This window comes from Pygoscelis adeliae, unplaced genomic scaffold (assembly GCF_000699105.1).
Source record: "Pygoscelis adeliae isolate BGI_AS28 unplaced genomic scaffold, ASM69910v1 Scaffold44, whole genome shotgun sequence".
Taxonomy (NCBI): domain Eukaryota; kingdom Metazoa; phylum Chordata; class Aves; order Sphenisciformes; family Spheniscidae; genus Pygoscelis; species Pygoscelis adeliae.
Genome location: NW_008824761.1, coordinates 716,689 through 743,157, shown reverse-complemented (window position 1 = coordinate 743,157; position 26,469 = coordinate 716,689). Strand labels below are relative to the sequence as shown.

General features: G+C 35.4%; 1 protein-coding gene across 1 annotated transcript in view; it reads left to right on the top strand.

The window, feature by feature from the left end:
- PIBF1 (progesterone immunomodulatory binding factor 1) overlaps positions 1–26,469 on the top strand; it is a 138,632-nt gene that overhangs the window by 69,462 nt on the left and 42,701 nt on the right. Inside the window, exons 10-14 of the mRNA XM_009323526.1 lie at positions 3,443–3,608; positions 7,057–7,207; positions 11,303–11,393; positions 16,189–16,291; positions 22,179–22,309. Coding sequence (XP_009321801.1) covers positions 3,443–3,608; positions 7,057–7,207; positions 11,303–11,393; positions 16,189–16,291; positions 22,179–22,309 — 642 coding nt within the window. The remainder of the gene's footprint in view (positions 1–3,442; positions 3,609–7,056; positions 7,208–11,302; positions 11,394–16,188; positions 16,292–22,178; positions 22,310–26,469) is intronic.

Sequence of the window (26,469 nt, the reverse complement as noted above, 5' to 3'; positions counted from 1 at the left end):
CATGGGCAGGCAGGTGTTCAGCCATCTCCAGGAAAGCAGGGCTCCATCATCATGTGTAATGGTTACTTGGGGAGACACATCACCATTACTCCGAATGCCAAACTCTGGTTTGTAAGGATGGTTTTAAGATTTTTTTTCTATCAGAGGAGTCTGTTTTTGCAAATGGTGGATAATGATTTAATAACTTTTCAAAATTTGCATACAATGAGAGTAAACTGAAAGATTGCATGGTAAAATCATGTAGTCTGTATACTGAAGAAAGTATGGCAGCCAACTCTTTTTTGAATGGAGGAACTACAAGACATATCCCTCTCTGAATATTCTGTCTCCTACTTCACTGTAGAAATAACCTGTTTGATAACCATTGTGTCACTCTGCTTTGGCAAACTTAAGGCATTATTGACTGGCCATACTAATGACACAGAGACTTAATGAAATTGAGACCTCATTCCAGATGATTCTTACATAGGGGGGGGTTCCATTTTTTTATTAGCTCAATCTGTAATTTCCCTTTCATTCCCAACCCTCTTTCTTCTGAGAGACAAAAACCTCTACACCTGCATTCTACTATTTTTTTTTCCATTTTTCCATAATATAGTATTAAAACATAGGGTGGTTTTGTTTTCTTTTGTTTTCCCTTAGAGACCATCTAGGTGGATTAAGGAATGTATTTTGACATTGTGTTACATGATTATGTACACACATGCACACACACTTGTGCTGAACTAGTAGCCAAGAAACCAGAGATACTATCTGGCCAAGTAAAAGCAATTATGACAAAGAAACTCTGAATGGTGCTACAGTGGAGGAGTTACTAGTGAGCTCAACAGTGTAGTAAGGTCAAAAGAAAACTGACTCTTCATAACCTTACCAGTACAAAACAGATCATGCACATGTAAGCTACTTCAAATTTCCAAAATACGAAGTACAAAATCTTTTTTTGAAGTTACTGTTTGTGATTGGGTTGATAAGCATGCTCTGGAAGCACCCAGCTGATTGAGTAGACTTACAAAATCATCGGAGAACTACAGACTTCTCTGGAAAGCATAGGAAGTAAATATAAAGAAGTATGCATAGCCTGAGTATATACGTGTTTCCAGTGTGTAGGCTCTGTACAGAACAGATCACTGAACCTCAAACTAATTTAAGGTCTGAAGCAGATTGTAAACAATGTGTATAGCAGAACAGATTTAGTGTCATGTCTGCAGCCAATCATGTACAAAGTGTGGAGAATGTAAGAGTGCTGAAACTATTTTTGTGTGGTAAAATGAAAATAGGAACATACAGTGAGGGAGCTATGATGAAATACTTCAAGTATCAGCACTTGAAAAGCATTCTCAAGCAAAATTGACAGTAGTAGTCGATAATCAGATAGATAATTGGCATTTAGCAGTTTGAGTGCAGTAACTCTGAGAACAAATGTCATACTATTGAAAAAGAAAATTGTTTTAAAAAGAGTATCCTTTTCATGAGCTCAGTAGGCAGAATTTCCAATCTCTGCTTACGCAGCCTGTGTGGGAACAATCTCATTCATGCATTGGACTGTTTACTCGTACACGGATGTCTACAGAGTGATTATAAAGGACATCATAATGACACCTGTTTGTTCTGTTCAAGTTAATTCCAGTGAAAATTGCTTCCTCTTTGTGCCTTAGAAACATTCCTACATCTGAAATCCTCAGGGAAAATATTTGAAGTAATCCCCTTGTTTTTATTAAATGCTCTCAATCCCACCTAAAGATCAGGTGCTAAATAGGGTGGAATTGTGTTGCAACTGCTATTTGACAAATGACAGCTAACATAACAGCCATGCTGGTTAGAGTAAATGTTATCTGGCATTCTAACAATTTATTGTTAAGTGACTTCCGTGTGAGAAGTACCATCTTGCATTTAATAGTTGTCAAAGGATTTCTCTGCTGAGTTTATTCAGTATCCTCTTGAATAAGTGTTAATTTTTAGCATCCACAACATCTCATGGTAAGGAATTTCACAGTTTTCATGTGTGAACGACTTCTATTTGTTTTCATTCTGCATCTGCTAGCTTTATTAGATGCCTTCTCATTCATCTGTTGGAAAATGCAGTGAATAATTAATTCCTATTCTCATTCTCTGTGCCACTCGTGATGTTACAGGCCTCTCTTATTTCTCCATTTTCCTTACACCATCTCTTTTCCAAGCTGAAGAGACCTAACTTGCTTAAGTAATTTCTTCCACACAGTGCAACTGTATAAGCGCATGATGTTGCTGGTTGTCAAAGGTAATCCTTATTACTCTTCTCTGATGCTTTACCTGTTCTATTATATTTCTTGTGAGGTGAGGTACTAGAACGGTAGTCAGCATTCAGTATGCAGGCAACAGCATGGAATTGTAAAGTGACATGATTTCTGTATGTTCTCTATTGCTTTCACAGTAATTCCCAAAATGTTGGGTTTGACCATTATTTAAAACTGAGCCAAAGTTTTCATGGGTTCATCTAGTATAACCCCAAGATCTCACTCATGAATGAAAACAGTCAGTAAGGAGTTCATCATTCTATGTATATGGTTAGGATCATTTTTACAAGCTGTGATTTACTTTGCATACATCTCCTTCGAATTTCATATGTTACTTAATGCTAAGATTCATCAGGTTTTCTACTGTTCTTCACATCACCCTCATTTTCTACAGTTCAGTAATTTAGTATTCTATTAGCAAACTTTTTTACCACTCTTTTTTGAGATTGCCTGTTAAGTATAATGAGTGGAATGGTTGAAGTCCACTTCTAAGTGGAATAGTATTTATCTGTCACCTGTAATTATCTTATAGTGATATTCTCAAAAATATACTTCATTTCTGCTTTTTGAGAAGGACCTGTGGTTCTGAATGACTGTGGAAATTAATACACTATTGTGGTCTGACGTTTCTTCGTATCTTTGGGTATGGGAAAAAGCAGTGTAGCTGATATCCATGATATCCCAAAGGGATATCCCAAGGGATGTGCCATTGTTACCACTGATGTCTAATACCACCTAACCCTATCATGTGTAACACACGGTAGTGAAGATGGGAGGCAACATCTCCTTAGTACCTCCCATGAAAAGACTTCAGTGCATACGTTTGTGTACCGAGAAAGAGTTTCACATTGCTCTAACATTTTTTGATAATAAGGTATACTGTGTAAGGTCATTGTCATTTGATTGTGCATTAACCACATATTCAGAAAAGCCATGGAGTGAGTCTTCCACATACTGTGTTTTGTTGTCATGATAGTATTGAATTTTCTTAATGATGTTTCAAATACAGGTTACAATAGTTACATAGATAACCATACTAATACTTATTAAACTCTTAAAAATACTGTATTAATGTATGGAATTTATAGCTGTAATGAACAGGTCTAGCATGTATTCTATGTTTGTTTATTTTTGAATCATCAAAACTTTTTTCTTTTTTTTCCTTTTAGGTATAGACAAATGCAGCTTGGCACAGAAAGCAAAGTAGCTGAACTTCTTCACCAAAGTAAGTTAAAGTCCTTTGAAAGTGAACATGTTCAACTCATGCAACAAGAAACAGCTAAGAATCTTTCACAGTGCCAAATGGAATGTGAGAAATATCAGAGAAAGCTGGAGGTATGTTATATACAGAGACACTTTACGGGGCATTACATAGTTGTTTTCAATTAGAATTTAAAATGGAAAAGCTTGGGGAAAAAGTAGCAAAGAACATACACGGCTGAATTAGTATCTCCACCAAATTCTGCTGAAGCAGAATCTAATGACAAAGCTTATTAAGTTTGACCAGTTCAATGGAAAGCAAGACTTAGGGGAGAGGAAGAAGGCAAAACAATCTCTCATGGTGAGATGTTGAAGACTACCTCATTCATGAGAGGTATATATATGCTTGTATCACAGAGCTGCTTATGTCAGTCTATGTGATTACTGAGGGAAAGAAGCCAGTTATACCAGAACAGATAGTGAATTCAGTATCATTATTAAAAAGTAGGATTTGTAATAGCATTGTTACGTAATAAAAATACTTCTTATTGATACATAATTCTGGAACAAATTTTTACAGCTAAAGAAGTCAAGGAGAGCATGGTGTATACAGCATTGAAAAGACCTAACATTGCTAATTCTATCGTGGTGGGTTGACCTTGGCCGGCTGCCAGACACCCACCCAGCCGCTCTCTCAGTCCCCCTCCTCAAGAGGACAGGGGGTTAAATAAGCTGAAAAAGCTTGTGGGTTGATACAAAGATAGGGAGATCACTTACCAATTACCGTCATGGGCAAAACAGACTTGACCTGGGGAAAATTAATTTCACTTACTACCAATTGAAATAGATTTAGATGGTGAGAAATAAAGTAAAAAACTAAAACATCTTTCCCCACCCCTTTCTCTTCTGGGTTTAACTTCCCTCCTTCACTGCTGACTCCTACCTCCCCCTCCCTGAGCAGCGCAGGGAGAGATGGGGAATGGGGGTTGGGGTCAGTCCATAACAGCTCTCTGCTGCTCCTTTCTCCTCACACTTTTACCCTGCTTTAGTGTGGATCCTTCATGGGCTGCAGCTTCCTTCAGGAGAAAATCTGCTCCTACTTGGGCTCTCCACAGGTTGCAGTTCCTTCAGGGCATGTCCACCTGCTCCAGCATGGGGTCCTGTATGGGCTGCAGTGTGGATATGTGATCTGGCGTGGTCTTCATGGTCTGCAGGAGGACAACCTACTTCACCATGGGCTGCTCCACGGGCTGCAAGGGAATCTCTGCTCTGACACCTGGAGCACCTCCTCCCCTCCTTCTCTCACCTTGGTGTCTGCACCAAGGCTGTTTCTCACACTTTTTTCCCCTCATTCCTCACTGCCATGCAGCATTTTTGTCCTTTCTCAAATACATTTCCCTTGAGGTGCTACCGCCTTGGCTGAGGGGCTCAGCCATTCCCTGCGGTGGGTGGGTTGGAGCCGGCTGGAACCAGCTGTGTCCGGCATGGGGCAGCCCCGGCCTCTCCTCACAGAGGCCGCCCCTGCAGCACCCGCTGCCAGTGCCTGGGCACCTGCACCCGGTGCACCTATTTACATAGAGTTGAATGACTTGGACCTTTTTATCTCTACAAGCTTAGAATTTATTATCTTTCAAACATGTACTTTCAAAAATGTATCATATCCTGTTCACCTATTTTAGTATTGGAGAGGTGTCCAGTATTCAGCAAAGCAAATTTACTTTAAAACAAAATTTATTCACCTGTGCAAAGTTAGTCCCAAAATCATATCACTGGGTCCAGTTTGTAAGATTTAAATGAGATTGGCAGTGTATGTCTAAAACAATGTCAGGATACAAACTGGACAGGACAGAATAAAAAACTTTTTTTCAAGTGCCAGCTATGGCAGCCTTCATTTTTTGAAGAAGGATGCTGTTATTCAAGTCCCCACATTTCTAGTGCTGAACCTGCCTAGGGTGTTTATGAAAGGGAACTATAGAGCAGAAACAGAATTAGAGAGTTTTAGATAAAATGTAATTTCTTGTTTTGTCTGTATTGGGACATTCAGATCCTGGCTGATGAGGTTAGTTGTGGTCACGAGCACTGGAAGTGGCAGTTTTGCTAGACTTTGAGGTTGCTAAACAGACTTTTAATTGTACAGACATGTCTAAACTTTGAGAAGATAGTTAAATTTGAGTTATATTTCCTTTTTCTTTGTGGATATTTATTTGATCTGAATAACATCTTGAATATTTGGCATTCAATTCTATTAACACTTTTGGCACTTCCTTTTCTCTTTAGAGAGACGCTTTGAAACCAGTGCTCTTTCATTAAGAAATGTTCTTGCAGAATTTAAATATTTGATGTCTGAAGCTTTTACTTTTGTTCCTTTTGACTGAATTCTTAATTTTTTTAATTTCCTTTCTTATATATAGTATCAATGTACTAAGGGTTTTTTCTTACCCTTCTTATAGGATATTGCTCTTAATTAATAGTGTAGTCATTAGTATCTTGTGGCTCAGCTACAGCTGCTTTTGTGAACCAACTCTTGTTTTTATTTGGATTTCAGCACGGAGTAGTTTCTCTTCTTATGCATGCTAAAACTAGGAAACAGATGGTTTATATGTTGCCAAACTTTAACCTATGCATTTATTCTTCTGTGACACTGGACCAATCTTTTTATATTCAAGTGGCTTGTTTCTCTAAGCATTGTGCATTCTTTAGTGTTTTTGACAGTGAACCTGGTATTACTGCTGTATACACTATGCATATATTTCTGTATCTCAAGATCTATATTCAATTGTCATCTTGAAAGTTTGGGATTTTTATTTGGGAAGTTAGTATTAAACTTAGCTACAGTACTACCTAGTTATTACTTTACCTGTTTAGGTGGGGGTTTTTTCTGCAAAGCAGGTAGATTACTACTTTACTTACCAAGGATTTTTTTATTCCAGTTGGTTTTATATTTGTTGTCAATATTGTTTTCTATATTCAAGCACTATATCAAACTTTAGTTCCTATAAGGACCTTTATAACTTTTACTTTTGAATATGTGCTTTTTTGTTTAAGTTTAGTGGATTAAGTATTTACATTAGTCCTGAATGTTAATGACATATTATCTTTCAGTAATAATTAAATAATAAGAATCTGGTATATCTTAAATACCAAATTTTGATATTTGTGCGTTTACCATTCTGTAAAGGAACCTTCTTTTTTTGAATTGATAACTGAAATCTGAATCCAGTTAAAACAACAAAAATAAATGCATTTACACTGTTTTGACTGCTGTGTATTAATTTTTTTAGCTGTTACCTTGCTTTTCCTAACTCTCCTTTAAAATACTTGTAGCTTTTTCAGAGACAGATTCTTAGAATTACTAAGGCCTTAGGAGATAGGCATAAGTGATGTGACCTGAGAGTATAATCTGTGCAAGATAATATAGTTGAAAAAATAACTGCTTTTTAAAGTATTTTAATCTTTCTTTTGCAAAAGTTATATTAAACATTTAGTTTCACACTGCTAAGCATTTTACATGTACTATATTTTGTCTCTTTCATAAATAGCTGTAATGCTGAATCCCTGATCTTTCCATTATTCATTCTCACAGATGCTGACTAAGGAATTTTATAGTCTTCAGTCTTCTAGTGAAACACGCATTATTGAACTTCAAACACAGAATTCTGAGTTTCAAGCAAGGCTAGATACTTACGAAAAACTTGAAAAAGAGCTTGATGAGATAATATTGCAGACAGCAGAAAGTAAGTTCTGTCACAAATTATATTCTATCTGTAGGTGGTTCTGGCATTATGACGAGATGCCTTGTTTCTCATGGCACTTGGAAAGTATTATAGTGCCTGTCATTCTCCGTCCTTATGCCTGACAATTAAGATGCAGTAATTATTTTGATAGAAAGTATTAATGACGGGGTTCTAAATGTATTTGTAAATATGTGTCAAATAAACATGAACTTAGACGTATGGATATTAAAAATCATCTCAGTGTTTCTGTTTCCCTCATTTCTCTTTTCGTTATTCTAATCGTCCATTATAACTAGATATGTTTTTTTAGTATTCTCCTATTATTTAAGTATATTTCGAATACCAGGAAACCCTCTTTGTTGACAGACAATTATAGGTTTCATAGTACAGTACAGTCATTAATGTGAATTTTTTAATGAATTGGGGGGAAAAAAGCCCTTCCTTGTGTTGAATTAATAATAATTAGACGTTAAGTAGTTGCTTGTGGCAGATCAGTCTGTTCCAAGTACTAAACCCTGGATTAAATTCAGGCCTGATTACTCTTGAAAATTTTTGTCTCTGGTTGGCAAAAATAACAATATCTGTTCTCAAACACAGCAGAATTTCTGTGAAATTTCTATTGATTTGATTCTCAGCCTAAATGAATCCACAAAGCAAGTAATTTCTAATTTGGAAGTAAAGAAAGAAAAGTAAGAAATCGTCAAGTCTTTTAGCCTGTGTGTAACCAGAGTAGGACATTTTAAGATTTCAAACTACTTCATGTATCTTCTTGTCCTTTTCTCTTTCTTTGCTCCTCCAAAAAATAATCACAATTTATAAATAATGTTTTCCAGGTAGAAGATCATTGCATAAGCTTTATATATAAACAATAGTGTAGTGAAAAGTATGTATTACTGGGATGCAGTGATATCTGGCTCTCTTTAGTAATTAGACTGTACATACTTTATTAATTTTATACACTGCAGCTTGTACTTGTTAGAATGGCATGACTACCCAAAGGTTCCAGTCTGACCATAAGCATGTTTGCTATATACATGCTTATGTTATAGTCAGTAACATGTTTTTTGAAGTATATATAAACTTTCCTAAGGAGTATTTACTTATTAATACAGAATTTTTGGACCTTACCTGCTTTTTTTTTTTTTTTTTCCTCCAAGGAGAAGGAGTTCAGAATGCTGGTTTTTGTTTACACTGATTTACATTTTTTTATGCATCTTGGGGTGGCAGTAAAGTTTTTTTACAGAACTAAATCATTCATAACTTCTTCTTAACTATGTATTTTAATTACAATTTATATTCTGTGCTACAGAACATGACTTAAAGAAATGAAAGTTTACAAATGGACTGTTCTGTTAAAATATAATGACTTTTCTGATTTTGTTGGAGAAAAAAGGGAGTTACAGTTCAATATTATTTCAATATACTTTCTATTTAATAGCTAATATTGTTTTTTCTTACTATTATTACAGTGCATTTGATATTGAAAGTTAGGATTAATACTAATTATGACTGAATTCCAGCACCAAGGTGAACTTCTGAGGAAAATCAGAAGAAAAAAAAGTATTTCTTTTTTAAAAACACTTTGAAGGAAAACACAGACATACTTTTCCCTGTGTCTCAAATCATGTCCTGGCATTTACATGTCATAAATAGCTAAAGGTAGAAAAATAGTTGAAAGAAAGGAAATATAATTACTTTTCAAATTTAATGTGTTCTGGAAATACTCCAGTCTGTCTTTCAGAGAATATAATTTAGGCTGAAGCATTGTGTGGAAGACAATTAGAATTTTCTATGGACGTTACTGAGCATAAGATTTTCCTCTTCAGTCCTGTGGTCATTTCTTCATATTTCAATACCATGTAGTATATTTTTTCTTCTCCTTGAGTTATGAAGCCTCTGCTGTTTTAAAATATTTGGGGGTGCTGGTGGGGGTTAGGTTCTCTGGACTTTTTAATAAACTGTGTATTTGGACATGTGAGGTGGCTTTTGTCATATAATCATATAAGCTTTTTATTTCTTTCTTTGGAGAATGTACATGTGGAAGAGATCACTGAATTGTGACTGTTACTGCCTCATCATTATGCCGCACTATATTAATATTGAAATAACATGAAACAGCCTATTCAGGAAACTATCAAGAATTTATGTAGCCACTCCTTACAGCATCTGAGTGGTTTCCACATGAATAACAATAGTAAACTTTCTTGGCATTTGTCTATTTTTCCTTTCCAGGGTAAAAGCTTCACTTTGGGGTATTTTTGTTGTAGACTAGTAGTTTGATTTTTCTTGCTTCCATTGGTTAGTATCTTTTTAAGAAAAAGGTTGAACCTACCTCTGTCCTCACAGTGGCACTTTTTTTGCTAAGTAGTATAAAAAACTGTCATTAATAAGTGTCCCCTAACTTGTAAAATGTATCTTTTACACCACAAAGTCAGGTGAAGAGCCTGGAAAGACATAAAAGAAGAGAAGCACACACTGACACAGAACATTACTTTGGCTTGATACCTACAACATTTCCAAGTTTTCTTGTGTTTGTCTTCACGACCTGACATTTACATGGACACTACTGACAGAGATGAATTTATAGGGCAGGATCTTACTGACATTTTTCTGAGACATACAACACCGAATTTGTCACCAAAAAGAAGAATTATGATAAAGGCAGGTTAAATTATTTTTTTATGTTTTTCTGCACCAGAGGTATTTAAGGCATTGGATAATTCCCCGTCATAACTAAGACAGCCTTCAAAATACGAAGTTCTGGTGCTTTTGTACTGCCACATCAGTAAACTTTTTCTATCATACTTACTGAAATTTCTGTGTTGTTTTTCATGTAACTAGATATGTGACTTATTGCAAGTGCTCTACTAGAGGCTTTTCTCTTTCTAAATGTGTTTTAAGAATCCTTGTTTAAAATAGCATTAAAAGGGTATTAGACGAGGGAAGAAGCTATAGCGTTGTGCAAGTTATTGCGAGGAGAAGGTATTTCTGATTTTGGGGCACTTGAACATTAGGAAAGATGAGTCAGATAGGACTGTCAGGTAATTTCCTAAATTTGTTTCTCCTGTTCCCAACTACTCGATTCATCAAAGCTGTTGTGTGGTGCCTGGGCTGGTGTTCACTTGTGCTCCCTCCCTCTATCACACCCCTGCCGCTCCCCCTTTCTCTTTGTCCCCCTTTACCCCTCCTCTGTCCCCCTCTCTCTGCCCCTACCTACCTCGCACACACACACTTTTTTTTTCTTTTTTTTTTCCTCTGGCCCACTTTATCTTACAGGGGAGAGGAAACATGAATTACACAAGCTGAAATATTAAAATCTGTACACGTTTTAATCTTGCTGCTATTGGGATTTCTTTTCAAAGCAATTCCAATGTGTTTTAAATCCTTAGAAATACGTTTTCAGAAATCAATCATCTATGGAGGCAGAGATTATTTTGAATATTTTTACTTTGCATAAACATAAGAATCTCCTTCTTGCCCTTCTCTGAAGATGGGTATGGCATTTGTTTTCCTCAGGTTATCAGAAATTTCTGATCACCACAGTCTTTCAAAAATGATAGTGAGCAGCCTCACAGTGACATCAGCTCCCTCAGCAACCTCGGATGTGTCCCTTCTGGTCCCATGGACTTGTTTATGTCCAGTCGGCTTAAGCACTCCCTAATTTTATCTTTCTCTACTTCCTTATGTATGCACAGAAAATGAATTCTTTAGAAAACAAACCTAAGCAACCTAACCCTGTACTGCTGAATTACATTTATACTATTAGTATGTATTTTGTGGCTATACCAATAATATGAATATTAAAGGACACTGAACTCTTTTCCTTTACTTTCATATTGCATAAGTCTTATGTTAATCAGAAAAATAAAAAGTGAAAAGCCTGCCAGTGTTTTAAGAAATTAATTATGGCACTGTATTAATGCTAATTGTGAACGAAATTGTTCCACTGAAGTCCAGAAGGTTACACCAACTGAAAATCTAGCTTCTAGAAAAATGTGTGTGTGTGTATAATTATAGATAGAATTGCTTAGAAGTTTGTAAGTTCTTCCACTGTAATTATGTTCTTCAACAGTACCTTTCTGCAATTTTTTGCAGTGGAAAATGAAGTTGAAGCTGAAAGGGTTCTCTTCTCATATGGGTATGGTGCTAATGTTCCTACAACAGCCAAAAGACGACTAAAGCAAAGGTAAAGAAGTGCCTCCTGAATTTACTTGTTTGAGATAAAGTAAATGAAGATATGTGCATTATTTTTTGTTTTAGAATCCAGCCAGTTTGATTAACATAAAGAGTTTTTTTAATGACTTAAGTATACAGGAATAGAATGAAGACTAGGACCCGTTAATGTGGTTGATGCATATAAATGAGCGTATATGTATTTTTCTAGGTCATTTTAAGATCTTTTTTCCTTGTCTTTCAGAAAGATGAATTTTAATTGTATAAAACTAAACAGCTGTAAAAACAGACTAGTTACATTGTTTACATTTATATAATAGGAAATAAGTTTTTAATACCCTAAAAATGATTGTATGTAATTGTAACAAACACACATCTGTCAGGAAATTAAGATGGCCAAGGTTTCAGAGCATCACTATTTAATCTTTACAGATACAGGATCTGATTCCAGTTATATTTCTTCAGTTTGCTCTGATACCATTTGATCAACAAATAGAAGTGATGTGTAAGGTGAATAACATACCTCTTGATCATAGTGTTTTTTAAATAATAAATTTATATTATGTGTTGTCTTTAAGAAATAATAGTGACATTTGAATGGCTCATTGTGAGCATAAAGGCTTCAACTCACTGTGAAGTATAGGGAATGTGGATTTATTTATAATATTTTTAAACTGTGACCACAGCAAAACTTTTGCTGTTGTTCAAAATATGTATAGAGTATAAAAATAAAACATAGCCTAAGATTGGAATCATGGAATAGCGGGATGATTTAGGTTGGAAGGAACATCTGGACATCAACAGGGTCCAACACCATGCTCAGAGCAAATCCAATTGTTCAAGAGCTTGTCCAGCTAAGTTTTGATTTTCTCTATGGACAAAGATTCCACACCCTTCACAATATCAGGTCAGAGTAATGTAATTTTTTTTTTTGTCCAGAATCCTGTCTCCAGCCTGGCAGAGGTGACACCACAATTAGAATGGAATTAGATTCATTCCTTGCACTTTGAGTGTGTCTACAATTTGCTTAAATGCAGGAGAGTCAACTGCATAATTTGTGTTAGTGGTAGACTTCGATCGTGCTGTCTTCTGCCAAAATGAGAAACTCCACCATCATTGGTGGACACACAAAGAAGAGTATAAAGACAGGGTGAACATGTACCATAGCTTCACCGTGTACATTTCTAGCATTCAGGAGCTGGAAGTGCAGGTTTTGTCATGTATAGCTGTTTTTTACTACAAGTATTAGTTTGTTTAGTTGTTTTTGTCCTCTTAACCCCCACCTTCTCCATGACAAAGAATATTTAACACCGAAAGTTACTGATGAGAAATAAGGGCAAGTGATGGTCTGTTCATGTTTGCAACAAAGATTTATGGGCCACATACTATTTCTTCTGTCCTCTATATTTGTTTTTCAAGTAAGTGGTGTCAATATGATTGTCAATCAGATTAGACCTGTTGTACAGAGTTACGTATTGCTGACAAAAATCAAAAAATCATAAATATTTTATGTAATACTTAACTTTGGCATGGCTTAATTTGTTCTTTCACATTTTTAAGCCTCTTCAGATTGTTTCCTTGTAAGATTTCTTTTTATATTGCATAAAATTCAAGACAAAAGGAGGGGGGGTGGGAAGAAACTCCATAACCCTGTTCTATGTCTGTTTTAGGAAACTGTTGAGAGTTCTATAGCATCATTTCCTAAAACTTTAGTTCGTTCCTCCTCTGTTGATAGTTTGGGAACTCTTCTGAGTTTCAGCTTAGATCCTTCTTTTTCCCCACCTTATTAGATTCAGTTTAGATGATTTACACATAAAAGAATTCTGCTAAATCACCTTTGAATGGTGAATCTGATGATCAATAAGCCAGGATTTCAGATGTGCTTAGAAGTGGCTCTATCAGAATGCCTCATATACTCCTCTTTTGTTCCAAAAGGCACTGGCAGATAAAGCTGGTTTAATCCTTCATAATGGTGTTGGAGACTTCATAGACTTTCTTCATCTTTTAAAAATTAGGAAGATTTAAAAAGCCATAAAAGTCTGCGTATGGTTTACCTGCTGCTGTTCTGACTCAAGGAAAACTGCCATGCAGAAAATGTGTGTGATGCCTTTGGCTCCCTAAGCTTTAAAGGAAAGTCTCTGTGACACCAACTTCTATGTTGAGAGACATTAAAGAAACACAGATAAGTTTTCTGCTCTCCGGGATTGCTTAAGGAAAGAGAATCTATTACAAATGTGAATAATCTTCTTTTTGGAGTCCACTGTCTGCTCTTTAATTCCAGACATGTGTGATCCTAAATGAAGAGCTCTTGTAAGTTCACAGCATGTACTTCAGTCTCTGAAACTTTGTACAGAGCCACCTATTCAAGATGGTGCATTGTGGGGTCTATACCTCTTTGCCTACTTGCCAGAAACAACTATTTCATTACTTCGAAAGTAGGCACCATACACCCATACTGGTAAATTAAACATGCGTGGGAACATTCTGAAGCATCAAGACCAAATGGCATGTAGTAGCCCACTTCCATAAAACTAAACTCTCAGTGTAGGTTAGCTGCATGTGAACTTCGTATTGGCAATGATTGCTTGCCCACGCTAACTCTTCAGCTATACTAGGAACTGTTTGGGAGTGTTAATGAGTAAATGCCAGAATACTACCAGGAAGACTCTAGTGGTTTGCTAACAATAAATTATCACATTCTTGAGCACTGCATAGTTTTCTAGTGTAGTTAGAATCAAAGTTTTCCAAAATAAGACGTCTTTGCAGATCAGTCCCTTTGTCCCTTTGCTTTAAATTTAGAGTAGTCAAAAAAACATATTGACAAGCATACTTGAAAGACGTACTTGTGTTTATCCTTAAATACTTGCAAATTCAGGTCAAGTTCACTGAATAGTTGTAGCTGGGAAAATTATGATGGGCTACATTCCCAAAGTTGCCATGGGAAAGTATCCATGTTTCCCCTTGAACTCTAATAGCTAATGTGTAAGATCCCTAACTAGAGATATCAGAGAAGTGCTTCATTTCTCTTTTGTACTAGATGGGATCCTAACACACATCTTGCATCTCCTAAATAAAAATCCAAATAACTAGTCTGGAGAATTATTTTCTCTTTTTCTCAGTTATTGTTTACACAGTGTAATGTTCCTTGTAGGAAGACCTGAGAGAAACAACCTCTTACCAACCTGAAATTCTCAATAGCATTCACTAATTCCTCTCATACAAGGCGAAAGAAAAAGATTCTGTATGAAAGGGTAGGTTTATAACACAGGTGAAGAATATTAAGACTTCTGCCAAATCTAAGTGTATTCCCTTTTATTGAGGAGAAGGTGGAGGTTATGACTGGTCAAATTTTCAGAGAAAGTTTATGCACTCATCTAGCTTTACACACTCTAAGCCTCAGCTTAAGCGTAAATATAATCTCCCTGTCAGTCTGCTTTAGACCTCTTATAGATTCAGTATCATGGTCAAGAACTGGATAACACTTTGCTATCTATTATGTGGAGACTAACAGTATTACATTTTCAGTTTATGGATGGTAAGCATTGATAGTCTAAGATCTGAACTGGAGTGACTTCTCCCTTTCTTCAATATAAAAGTTTCTGAAAAATGGCTCACATTTAACTGGAAGTATAGATTGCTGTGGAGAGCCATTACTCCAGTGGTTAAGACACACTAAAAAGGGGTATTAGCCCTGTATATCTTCCTCATTTTTAGAGCTCTGAATTTCCCATGTCACGTTGTGAAATAGATTGGTGACTAGAGTACCTAAACACAGAGGGGTACAGTGATAAATTCTCTAGATAAAATTTTGATAATAAGCCACCAAGCTGCTGAATCCTATAAAGATGGCAGGATTCATTACACGATACATAAATTTAGACATCTAATCATAGGTTTAACACAGAGACTTGGCATCTAACCTTCCATTATAACCAATTTAGTTCTAATCAATACAGTCAATGGAGTTTGGAGTACATTTCAGTTCACCATCCAGGAGTCCATTTTAGTGGAATATAGGTAGGCTCTACAGTCTATATTGAATAGGACTAAATGATTAATAACAGCTTCAAAGACTAGCTTAGATGTCTGGAAGTAGGCTCTGCAATTGCATACTGAATCTTCCCATTGCTGCCTATGGAACTATGCTGTTGAATTGATGATAAACTCTTATGACTTTGGACATGAAACATGCAAGAGGTTGAGGATCTAATTTTTTAACTAGGGTGTTTAAGTAACCCGATAATCCTTTCTCTTCACTTCTAAGTTAATTTGTGGCTCTGCGTAAGACTTCATGTTAAAAAAAAAGGGGCAATAACATTTAATTATTTAGCATATTAAATGTCAGACAAAACAATTTTGCCTCTGTTTGGAAAATAATAAAATACTACATTTTTCAGTGTTCCACTACAAAATGTATATTAATGTGCTTTTTTTTTTAAATTAAGGAGAAGCCAATTACAGTGATTCCATAAAGTTGCTAAAAAGTAAATACTTATACTTAGTTGAAACATTTTGACATGATTACTGCATTTGTGTAGTATTGTACAAATTATGTAGGTAATTACTTTGTGAAAAATATTACAATGGCATAACTGCGGGAGTGCTATTTCAGTGCTGTTAAATTTTGTAATATTTTCATTGATTTTCTGACTTTGACCATTCTGCATGTTTTACTATGTAGTTTATATATATTAGTATTTAAGCATTGGTGAAAAATTAAGGCAATCAAGTTCTGAAGTATAAATGTGAGAATTTCTTTTGCATATTTTGGAAAAAGTTCAACTTGAGCTTGCTTTTTGTTGGCACAGCGTTCACTTGGCAAGGAGGTTACTGCAGCTAGAAAAGCAAAACTCATTGCTTGTAAAAGATCTGGAACATCAGAAGGAACAAGTAACACAGATTTCACAAGAGGTAAATTACTGCTACAAAAAAATGAAATCTGCAGAGGCTATAAACATTGCAGAACAGCTGTTCATAAAATGAAATATTTTCTAAACAGTGTTTATTATCTATTTGATATCAAAAAATGGCCTCATAATTAACCAAAACTCTATGTTATACGTTTTCAAAGAAGTTTATATTGTATTTTGAAACGAAGATCAAAAGAGGGATTACTTTACAGGCTAAACAAGAATGTAAGCCAGACAGACAACGTTCTGATTTCTGAATGGAAGACCAGCTAGCCAAACTAGTTTGTTCTGTTTGATAGTTAATTGTTCAATGAATACCTCGTTATTTTTTACACAGCTCTTCTCTTAAATCACCTTTGAAGATATTTCTGCAAATCCTTTTCTACATTGTTCAGTTCTTGAGTCTTGAATATACAAATCTGGGGAATATTTAACATAAGCTGCTTTTTAAAAAAAAATTTTTTTTTTTACTTTGTTACAGTGAGTTTAATTTCATGATCTTTTAAAATTCTGTATATAATACCTGAAATCACATATTACATTGACATGGAGAACAAACACTAAACAAAACTCAGCTTGAAATCTCCCAGAATTAGGGCTAACTAATTTTTTGAAGTATTTTTAAGATTGTTTTCTAACTTTCTCTTGGGAACCAAAGAACTTCTAGATTTGCTATTAGATATTGCCACCATATGGAATTTCTAGGCTGACTGTTGCAGGAATGTGGTTAACAGTTTGATTTTTAAAGCCATGGTAATTATAAATTAGGATAACTACGCCCAAGTACTTCACAGTGCAAATACTTGCATTTTCTACATATATAAAATTCACGTAATTTTAAAATGTGTATATATGATTATATGTATTATTTCAATGAAAGATACATGAATAGTAAAGTTTTTGTACAGATTTTTTTTAACCAATACTATGATTTATTATGGATTCTTCTTTTTAGAATTCTTCAAATTACTAGGTATATCCTAGTAATTTGTATTTGACTAAATCATATCTTTCAAATCTTCTTGACTTGAAGACGTCAAGAGATTTGTGAATCCAATGTTATCCTTGGTATTTTTCTCTATCACTACTCTTTTGCTATCATTAATAAAATCTATGCTTTATTTCCCACTTAAAGCTGTCTGGTTTCCACTTCAGTACATTTCTTCTTACCCACAGTGGTTTTATATTTGCTTCTAGATCACTGATGAAAGATTCAGTACCACTGACCTTAGTTGATATTCCTGCAAAATTCCACTAGAACATCTTCATCTCATTTTTATTCTCCCATGAGGTGTCACGTAGCCCTTTCTTGATCTTTTATCATATAATGGTATAGTTTAAATCAGAATGTCATCCAGTACGAAGTTAAATGTCTTGCAGATAGCTAACGCACAGCTACTAAGCCTACTAACATCAAACTCAAAGTTAAATAAAATCTTTTAAGACCTGCTTTCTATTAAACTCATGTCTGGCATTCAGCTCTGAATGCTTCATCAGATTTCTTTCTTCTCCCCCCCCCCCCCTTTTTTTTTTATTTTGCATATGATTATAGGCCATTTTGTTTGATAACAATTACTTAAGCCATTCTGCTTGCCATCCATCAGTATGTGCACAAAGAGTTTACACTTGTTATTAATGGACAGGAAAATAGTTCAGCATTCTCATGTTATACAAACTGAACATCTGACTTCTTTTCAGAGGGCAAAAAATTTTATTGAAAACTTCTGTGTTTTCTTCAGCATTATATACAGTTTTACCGTATCTCTGCCATAATGGGTTGCACTGTTTCTAGGATTTATTTGCTCCCATTTTTTTTGTTCTGAGTTCTATGCCTGCTAATATCAACTTTCCCCTTGAAGTTGTAGCTCCGCTTATAAATTTTCTGTATTTCATATATTATACTGATTGCTATCTATTACCTTTCTTTATACAGTTAAAGTTTTTAAACTTCTGTTTGCTGTATTTACTGCATCCCCTGAGCTAAGATAGATTTTTACTCCAAGCTATCGTCTTTCTTGGTGGTTTTTTGGTTTTTGTTTTTGTTTTTTTTTTAAGAGCTGTCCTGGTTTCAGCAGGGATAGAGTTAATTTCCTTCCTAGTAGCTGGTACAGTGCTGTGTTTTGGATTTAGGATGGGAACAAAATTGATAAGGCACCGATGTTTTAGTTGTTGCTAGGTAATGCTTACACTAGCCAAGGACTTTTTAGTTTTCCATGCTCTACCAACTGAGAATGCTGGAGGTGCACAGGAAGCTGGGAGGGGGCACAGCCAAACTGACCAAAGGGACATTCCATACCATGTGACATCATGCTCAGTACATAAACTGGGGGAAGCTGGCTGGGGGGGCCGCTGCTCGGGGACTGGCTGGGCATCGGTCGGCGGGTGGTGAGCAATTGTACTGTGCATCACTTGCTTTGTGTATTATTACTATTATCATATTATTATCATTATCATTTTATTTCAATTATTAAACTGTTTTTATCTCAACCCACAAGTTTTCTCACGTGCTTTTCCAATTCTCTCCCCCATCCCACCGGGTGGGGGGGAGTGAGTGAGCGGCTGCGTGGTGCTTAGTTGCCAACCGAGGTTAAACCACGACAAGAGCAAAACAGAGATCCTGTAGAATACAGCATGCTCAGGTAGCCCAGTATTATTATTTTGATTGACATTTTGTTCAGGCATCTAGATGAAGTCTAGAACGTGGATTGAAAGTTGATGCCAAAGTGATTGGACCAACTTTTCTTTTGAACTTGGATTAAATACTGGTATTTCACTGCGGTATTTATGATACAACTTTTTTTTAAGCTCTTTAAAGGAGGGAGGAAAAGAAAAAGACTGCAATAACTACAGTGGGTGCTCTTTCTAAGACTCTTTTTTTGGACTGTCCTCAACCAATTGCTGTTGAGCTTTATAGAAAGGAATCATATTGATCTTCTGGGAAAGTCCAGCATTACCAAAAAGGAACCATTGACCTCTCCATAATTTCATTCATTTGATGGAAGTCTGATATAATGTGCCTGCTTGAAAGCTGGAACCCTGTGGAAAAGCTCAGCTGCTGAAAAAAAACTTGTCAGTCTTCAGTTAGTCCCATTATAGTTTGTCGGGCTTTATTTAACTGCAGGATCCTATCTATTTTCAGGTCTGTGATACAGAATTAGGAAAGAATTTTCCCTTAAAGTCCTCTTTCTGTTGCTTTGTATAGCAGTGACCTGCAATGTTAAAGTAGGTATTGAGACTTATTTCATACTACAGAAGGCTTGTTGACCATGTCTAGGACAAACAGAATAAAGGAATTCTCATGACCTGATCCAAGAAAGATCCTCAGCTAGTGACAATCAGTTTATTGCCTCTGCAACTCACTTCACGTTACTCTCAGTTTAAGTGGAAGGCTATATATCAGCTTCTGCAAAACAGTGATCTGCAATTACTACATTTAGTGTCCAATCTAAATTTTGGAATAAATTCACTTTGCAGAGGTTTTGAACAACAGTGCCAGAACTGATGGATAGACAGTCTCTTGTGTCTAGAAAGCTAATATGGTCTTTGGGTGACTTAAAAAGCAAATACTGAGTCAGTATACGGTAAAAGTGATATCCTAAATAAAGACATTTACTAAGCTGATATATTTGGCTTGCTGCTGAATGGCTTTTTCGAGCCTTCATCATGATGTTGTATTTGTGCCTTTTGTATGCTTCAATTGAAACATTTTTACCAAAAGCAGGTTTACATCTCACTCTGAAAGAGAGTGAGCTGAACAATGATGAAATCCTTCAGGTTGATAGAGATGTCCATTCAGGGACAAATAGTAAATGTCCAATTACAAGGTATTAGATTTATCACTTAAAAGAATGACACAGAAATACTTAAGTAAATCTGGTACATTAAGGCAGAAAGAAATCAAAGTTGCTTACAAAAAATAGTGCTTTTGCTCAAGGATAATGATAAATTTATATACGTGTGTATATTAGTAAAATTGATCCATTAAATGCATTTAATGCTTAATCGATTACAGTTTAATGACAATCTTTTTTAAGTTTATAGACTCAAACAGGCAGCAAAGCACCACCGTGGAGAGGGAAGGGATAGCCTTTTTTCATAACAGCAGCATGCTTTTTAGCTGGTAAAGTTAGCAAGTTAAGAGATGACTTAGCAGCCTCAAACCAAGCTTACACCACCTCACTTGTCCTTTCCCACTAAAGTACTTTAATTCTTATCAGTGAGAACAATGAGGAACTTCACACAGTGATGACAGCATCCTTTGAAAGTTCTTAGGCTATCAAGAACAGGATTCCAAACAAGATCAGTTGGATTAATTTTCTCCTATAATGGCAGCCTCAAGGTTTTATACTGCAATTTTTAGACCATCCTAGAGATTAGTACTCCTTATCTTGGAATTGCCTGTTTGTCATGTAAAGACTCTCTATTGTCTTCCTGAAAGAGATCTATTTTGATACCTTGTAGTCTTAGAAAAATAATAGCTTTTTTAATTGCTTATCAATTTATTGAAGATAATTAGTTTCTTCACTAAGATGATTGCCTCTTCTTTTTTACTTCTCTACAATAAACTTGGAATTTCACTGTGGACTAGAATAGGTATTTCCTGAAGGAACTAATGTATTTAAATAATACTTAAGGATTTGCATTAATTTGAAGAAGTGCAATGTTATTGTCTCTCATTTCACTTTTTAAAACGTGGTGGAGTTAACTCCCCTTTTAGTAAGGCCAGTAAGGTGAGCAAGCAAAGTTTTGTCTATATTTTGTTTTTTAATAAATGTGAACCATTACATTATAAGTTCTTTGTACATATGGCAGAGTATAGAGGGCAGAAGTAAAACTGCAATAAAAATATAATGGAATCAGAGAAAGAAGGAAACACAGTCTCATGTTTTGAAAATTGCGAATAGGAGAAAAATCTGATTTTAGGAAAGTCCTGAAATGTTTAAATAGGCTAGGTCTTTGGGAAGGGGTTTTTTTTCCCCTGCTTGTTTGGAACAACACAAAATAGGACAACTGGCTCCTGAGTCTGATTTGGCAAATGCAGATTGTTAAATCTAGTCAGAAATTTTATAAACTAATTGGAAAGCTTAATGATTTTCCGTTGAATTCATTCCATTAGACCTGTTTGTATCTAAACTTTAAAAGATTTTAATTTATTTTTTAAAGAATCTGGTTGGTATTCTTGACTTATATGTACTCCAGCTGCTGAAACTGCTAAATCTTGATGTGTGATCTTAATTCTGTACATATTTTAGTGAATGATCTTGTTACATTGCTCAAGATGCAAGCCATATCATGCAAGCTTTTTAGACCTAGTGATCCTAATTTGTTCAGGGGATACGGCTAGAAAGGTTTATTTCCTACTTATGGGTATGACAGTTATTTTATACTACTCTTGTAAACATCCTGTTGGATTTCACTGTTTGTGTACAGTAATTGATTAGAGGAAAGGGGACTTTTCTTCCATTATTACTGTGTTTTTATTTAGATTCAATTTCTGAGCTGAAAATTCCATTGTAATAGTGTACTGTTTTAAAAAAGTCACTTGTAGTCAACAAGGTGAACAAACAGAGGCCTTGTCTATACTAATTTTTTTTCATCAATGGACGCTGTTACATTAAAACTCTTGAAAATGCAGATTAGGGAAGTGTAGAGAGCAGTAGCATGATTGCAGTGAAAATATCGTACAGTTAGAACAGAAAAGTGAGAGGATAGTGTACTAGATAATAATTTGAGGGTATTTTGTTTCTTTTTTGTGTCAAATAACAGTTTTGGGGTTTATATTATTATGCAATTGGTAATAATCAAAATATCCAATAATAATTCAATAATAAGTAATTGTGCTTTATAAATTACAAAATTTATAATAGTAATACTTCTTTTTTTGGCAGCTTGACAGAGCAAATTCTTTGTTGAGTCAAGTACAACAGCCGTACAAATACCTCATTGAAACGGTGCAACAGAGAGATTCTCAAATAAGTCTACAGAAAGAACATATTACACAACTTGAAAAAGATGTCAGGTAATTAAAGTCACTGTTTCTTTATTTTAAACTGAAAGTAAAATCATTTATGTGTTTATCATTAGAAAACAATTATGTTATTGTCCATAAATTAGGAGACATTGACAGTCCATCATTGACTAAGTCCAATCTTTATGTTGGAACTCTAGCATCTGTGATTTCTCTCATACTGTCAGAAAAAGAGGCTTTAGGTTTGGAAAAGCAGCAATGACAGTCAAGTTTAAAGTGAGTTTGGAGTTGAGAAGAGGTCTCATGAAGTAGAGGAAAGTTCAGAAGACTAAAAGGAAAGAATGACACACCAGATGTACAAAAGTAAAAATAAAGAAATAAAGTCAGAGAAAAATAATAGACTAGTCCACCAGCAAAGGGTATTTCAGGCATAACTCGAGCAGACTTCCTCTAGTGGAGACTCTCTGGTTTGCTGTTATATCCAGCTGTCAGAACTCTGACCACTGTGAGCAACTTCCCACCATCGTATAGCTTTATAAACTATGTTTAACATCTGGTTCCCAAGTAAGCTGTTATAAAATAATCTGCCCCTTGATTTTCAAGGAAGTGGATAGCTGTGTGCCACTGTACTACAGAAGAATTAGCATTTTTAACTATTAGGTGTTGATGTGGTATCTTGGTTTAGGAAATGCATACGGTAACAATTATGACACACTAATGTGATTGTATTATGAAGCAATTACATGAAAAGTACAGGGTTTTTTCCAACAAATCTGTTGAAGCAATGAAAATAGAAAAAGTAGGAGTCACCATAGCTAAATACTTTATCCTACATACTGTCTTACATATGTATCTATTCAGAGTGTTTCGATGGTTTGGGATAGTATTTGTTATGCCTTGAGGAATACCTAAAAATGCTTATTATCCAAGTAAATCTATATATAAATCAATACATTTATAAATAAACTGAAATATTCATTCATACTTCCTGACAAGATATCTTTCACTGGGCTTAACTTTGATTCAGTAAGAATAGATCTTTTTTTATTCCAGAATCAAGTGGTTTTAATATTTTCCTAGACTTGATAAATTATAAGAAAAACTTCAAAGGTAAATTATATTTTTCCAGGACATGAAAAATCACAATGTTCTCTACATATGCAGGCTCTTACTTTCCAATTGTGAATAAAATCATCAAAGAATTGGTCAGTAGCAAATTCAATTTTCAGATTACAGTAACATGAAAACATCTTTCATTATTCACATAGTTGTCCAAAAGTCTCTCGAAAGCTAGGAAAAAAAGGGAGTAGGTAGGTGAGGTAATTTCTGAAAGTGTGTATTTCATGCCATTAAAATATATAAGAACTTAAATGCATTATTAACATTGAGTTCCTTGAGTTTTTTTGGCTCATTACAAATAATCTGTATGCCCAGATAGTCTTCCTAAATTTAGCCTACAAATTAAGGCACCTAAATTAGGAACTTAGTCATGTCAGCTCTCCTTAGTAGTTCATGGAGGAAGTGGCATCTCCGAAAAGCAATTCAGATTTTGGATGGAGTGAGTCATTTGCTAGATGCCTGTTACTCTCCATTAACTATAAAGGGAATTTTTGGCATCTGAAAGTGCCTGAGGTTAAGGAAGAAAATGGATCTGCACCACAGTGCGAGCATTCATGATAAACATACCAGCAGTACTCTACTGTGGTGAGCTGGGGTGTGCTCACCACTAGTCCGTGTTTCTGTAAAAGAAAGTGTGGTCTGACGAAAAAGTATTTTTATCCCTAACGGTTTTGTAGCAAGAAAGTAACACTTACTTTGCATATTAAATGTTTTGGTAAGAAGTTTTTTCCTGTAGTTTCCAATATTACTTGTAAACTAAAAATATTACTCCCTTATCACAATTTTACCTCAACTTTGCCATAGTTTCATAGGCCAGTGAAATTCTTGGAAACAGCCTAATTTCTTAGGGCTTTTGGTACATATCAGTAGTCCCTAATTTTGCTATTCATAACTCCACATTTAAAACAAATGTCCTAAATTGCTAGCTGATATTCCCTGGAGCACAGGAGAAATCGTAATCTGGTATAAAATTGATAATGTTGGTCCTTTGCTTTCCCACAAGTGAGAGGAAGGTTAGAGGAAAGGATTTCTAAGCAGAGAACCATTACTTTCCAGCAATCTTTTGTCATGAGGATAGATAGCCTTTTGGAATCTGCTGATGACAGTTTTAAATTAAAATATCCTTTAGGTGATTTCACATTACTTTGTGGACCAGTCTAGCTCCCAGCTATTCCAGAACTGAATCAGAATGGGATTTAAGTAAATTAATGGTAATCCCTACCAAATATATGCCAAGTGAAGCTCTGCTGGATCAAAAGATTTAGAACACTATTCCTATCCGTCTTTCTTAGTTTATTAAACAGCATTTTGTTGGTTTGTGTGTGGAATATTTTTGAGAGGATGAGTTCAGAGAATTACTGCTCCTCAAGGAGGGTCCTAAATTCTGCAGATAACGTTGGTGCTATTTAAAAAAGTAGTAGTGAAAACACTAAATATGGTTTATGAAGCCTGGTTTCTCTGTATCTCACAGCTAAGGGAAAAAGTTAATATTTGTAAAGCTATTTCAAAATGAAATATTTTTTCTCAACCATTACCTATAATTAATAGTTAATACTGCAGTTCTGTAGTAGCCTTTTTAAGTTGAGGTTTAATTTATGCTACAGTTACACAAAGTACGTTATTTTTTTAAAATTTTACATACAATACATGCATTATTTTTATTTCTAGAAAGCAATTTCACAAGAACCAGCTAACGAAAAAATAATGTTCGAATTCTTGTTTTCAGACAGACCTTTAAAAATACTAGTGATTTTTTTGAATATAACTTTTTTTTTAAATCTCATATTTGAGTACCAGATTGTAGACAAATTAACATAATGTTGATGTGCCTGCACCCTGACAATCAAGACTGAATACTTAGTTTTATCCTCACAGCTACCCTGTGCTTGATCATGCTTTTCCTTCCTCTGTGTTTAGTGTGCAGAATCTATGGTGGAGGAGTGTTCTTTTCGTGTTGTGTTTCTATCTCATCTGCTCATCAAGAGAGATGGTTCTGCATTATGTATATCATGGATTCCCTAAGTAGAGCAGTCACATCTGTGTTATCAGTGCCAGTGTTCTCTATCACCTCTCACTTAACTTGAGTGGGGAGGGATCAGCAAGGACTAATTTGCAAGTGAATTTACTTTTTTAGACTTAATCTATAATTGGCTTCTGTGCACAGTGATGACAGCCAATAATCTTTTTAGAACATACTCCTAGGGTGGTTAGGTTCCAGCAGATTTCCCAGGATGATGAGTCAGTACTTTCTTGCAACCTTATAAATGTTTTGCAGCAACCTGCAGTGCTTTGTATTTCCTTTGTCTATTGAGAAGGCTGTTGGTTGCTATTGGATGTGGTTTTGATTCTGTGATGAAATACACAGTCTTGATGAAATCAGCACAAGAGGAAGGCAACTATGAGGAAGGCTATCTATGACAGCAATCTCCTTATTTTGGGCTGTGGGTGTTCTTGTGCCATATTTTTACTGCCTTTATGCAAAATGGCCTAAAGTGACTTATAGTGTGGTCCCTTGACAGGCAACAGATGTGTTCAGGATTCTCCACACTGCATCATTCTATGAAAGTGTCATTTCTAACAGCAGTTATTTCCACAAGAGGAGTGGGACAGATTCAGGTAGATCATTTTGATATAATACTCTTGAGAAGTCCTGCAGATCCATCTAAGTTTCTTTCCAACATGGTCTTCAAAGTTCACTTTAACTTAGGATTACTGAAGCTTACACATCTTCATCCTTAAGCATCATACCTCTAGAGCTAAGGCTGTCTTTCAGACCCTCCGTATCAAAATGTCTTCCTCACTTGGAAGGACTATTCAAATAGTACTCAAGGTTGCTTGTGACAATAGCTGTCAAACTGAATCATAGAATCATAGAATGGTTTGGGTTGGAAGGGACCTTTAATGATCATCTAGTTCCAACCCCCCTGCCATGGGCAAGGACATCTTCCGCTAGATTAGGTTGCTCAAAGCCCTATCCAACCTCTCCTTGAAAGGAGAGGAATAGTCAAAATAGGTACGAGACTGAATCAAGGCCTTAAAGTATATTCCACCAGAGCTGGAGCTACTTTGAGTAGTGCAAGAAGTGTGTCTGA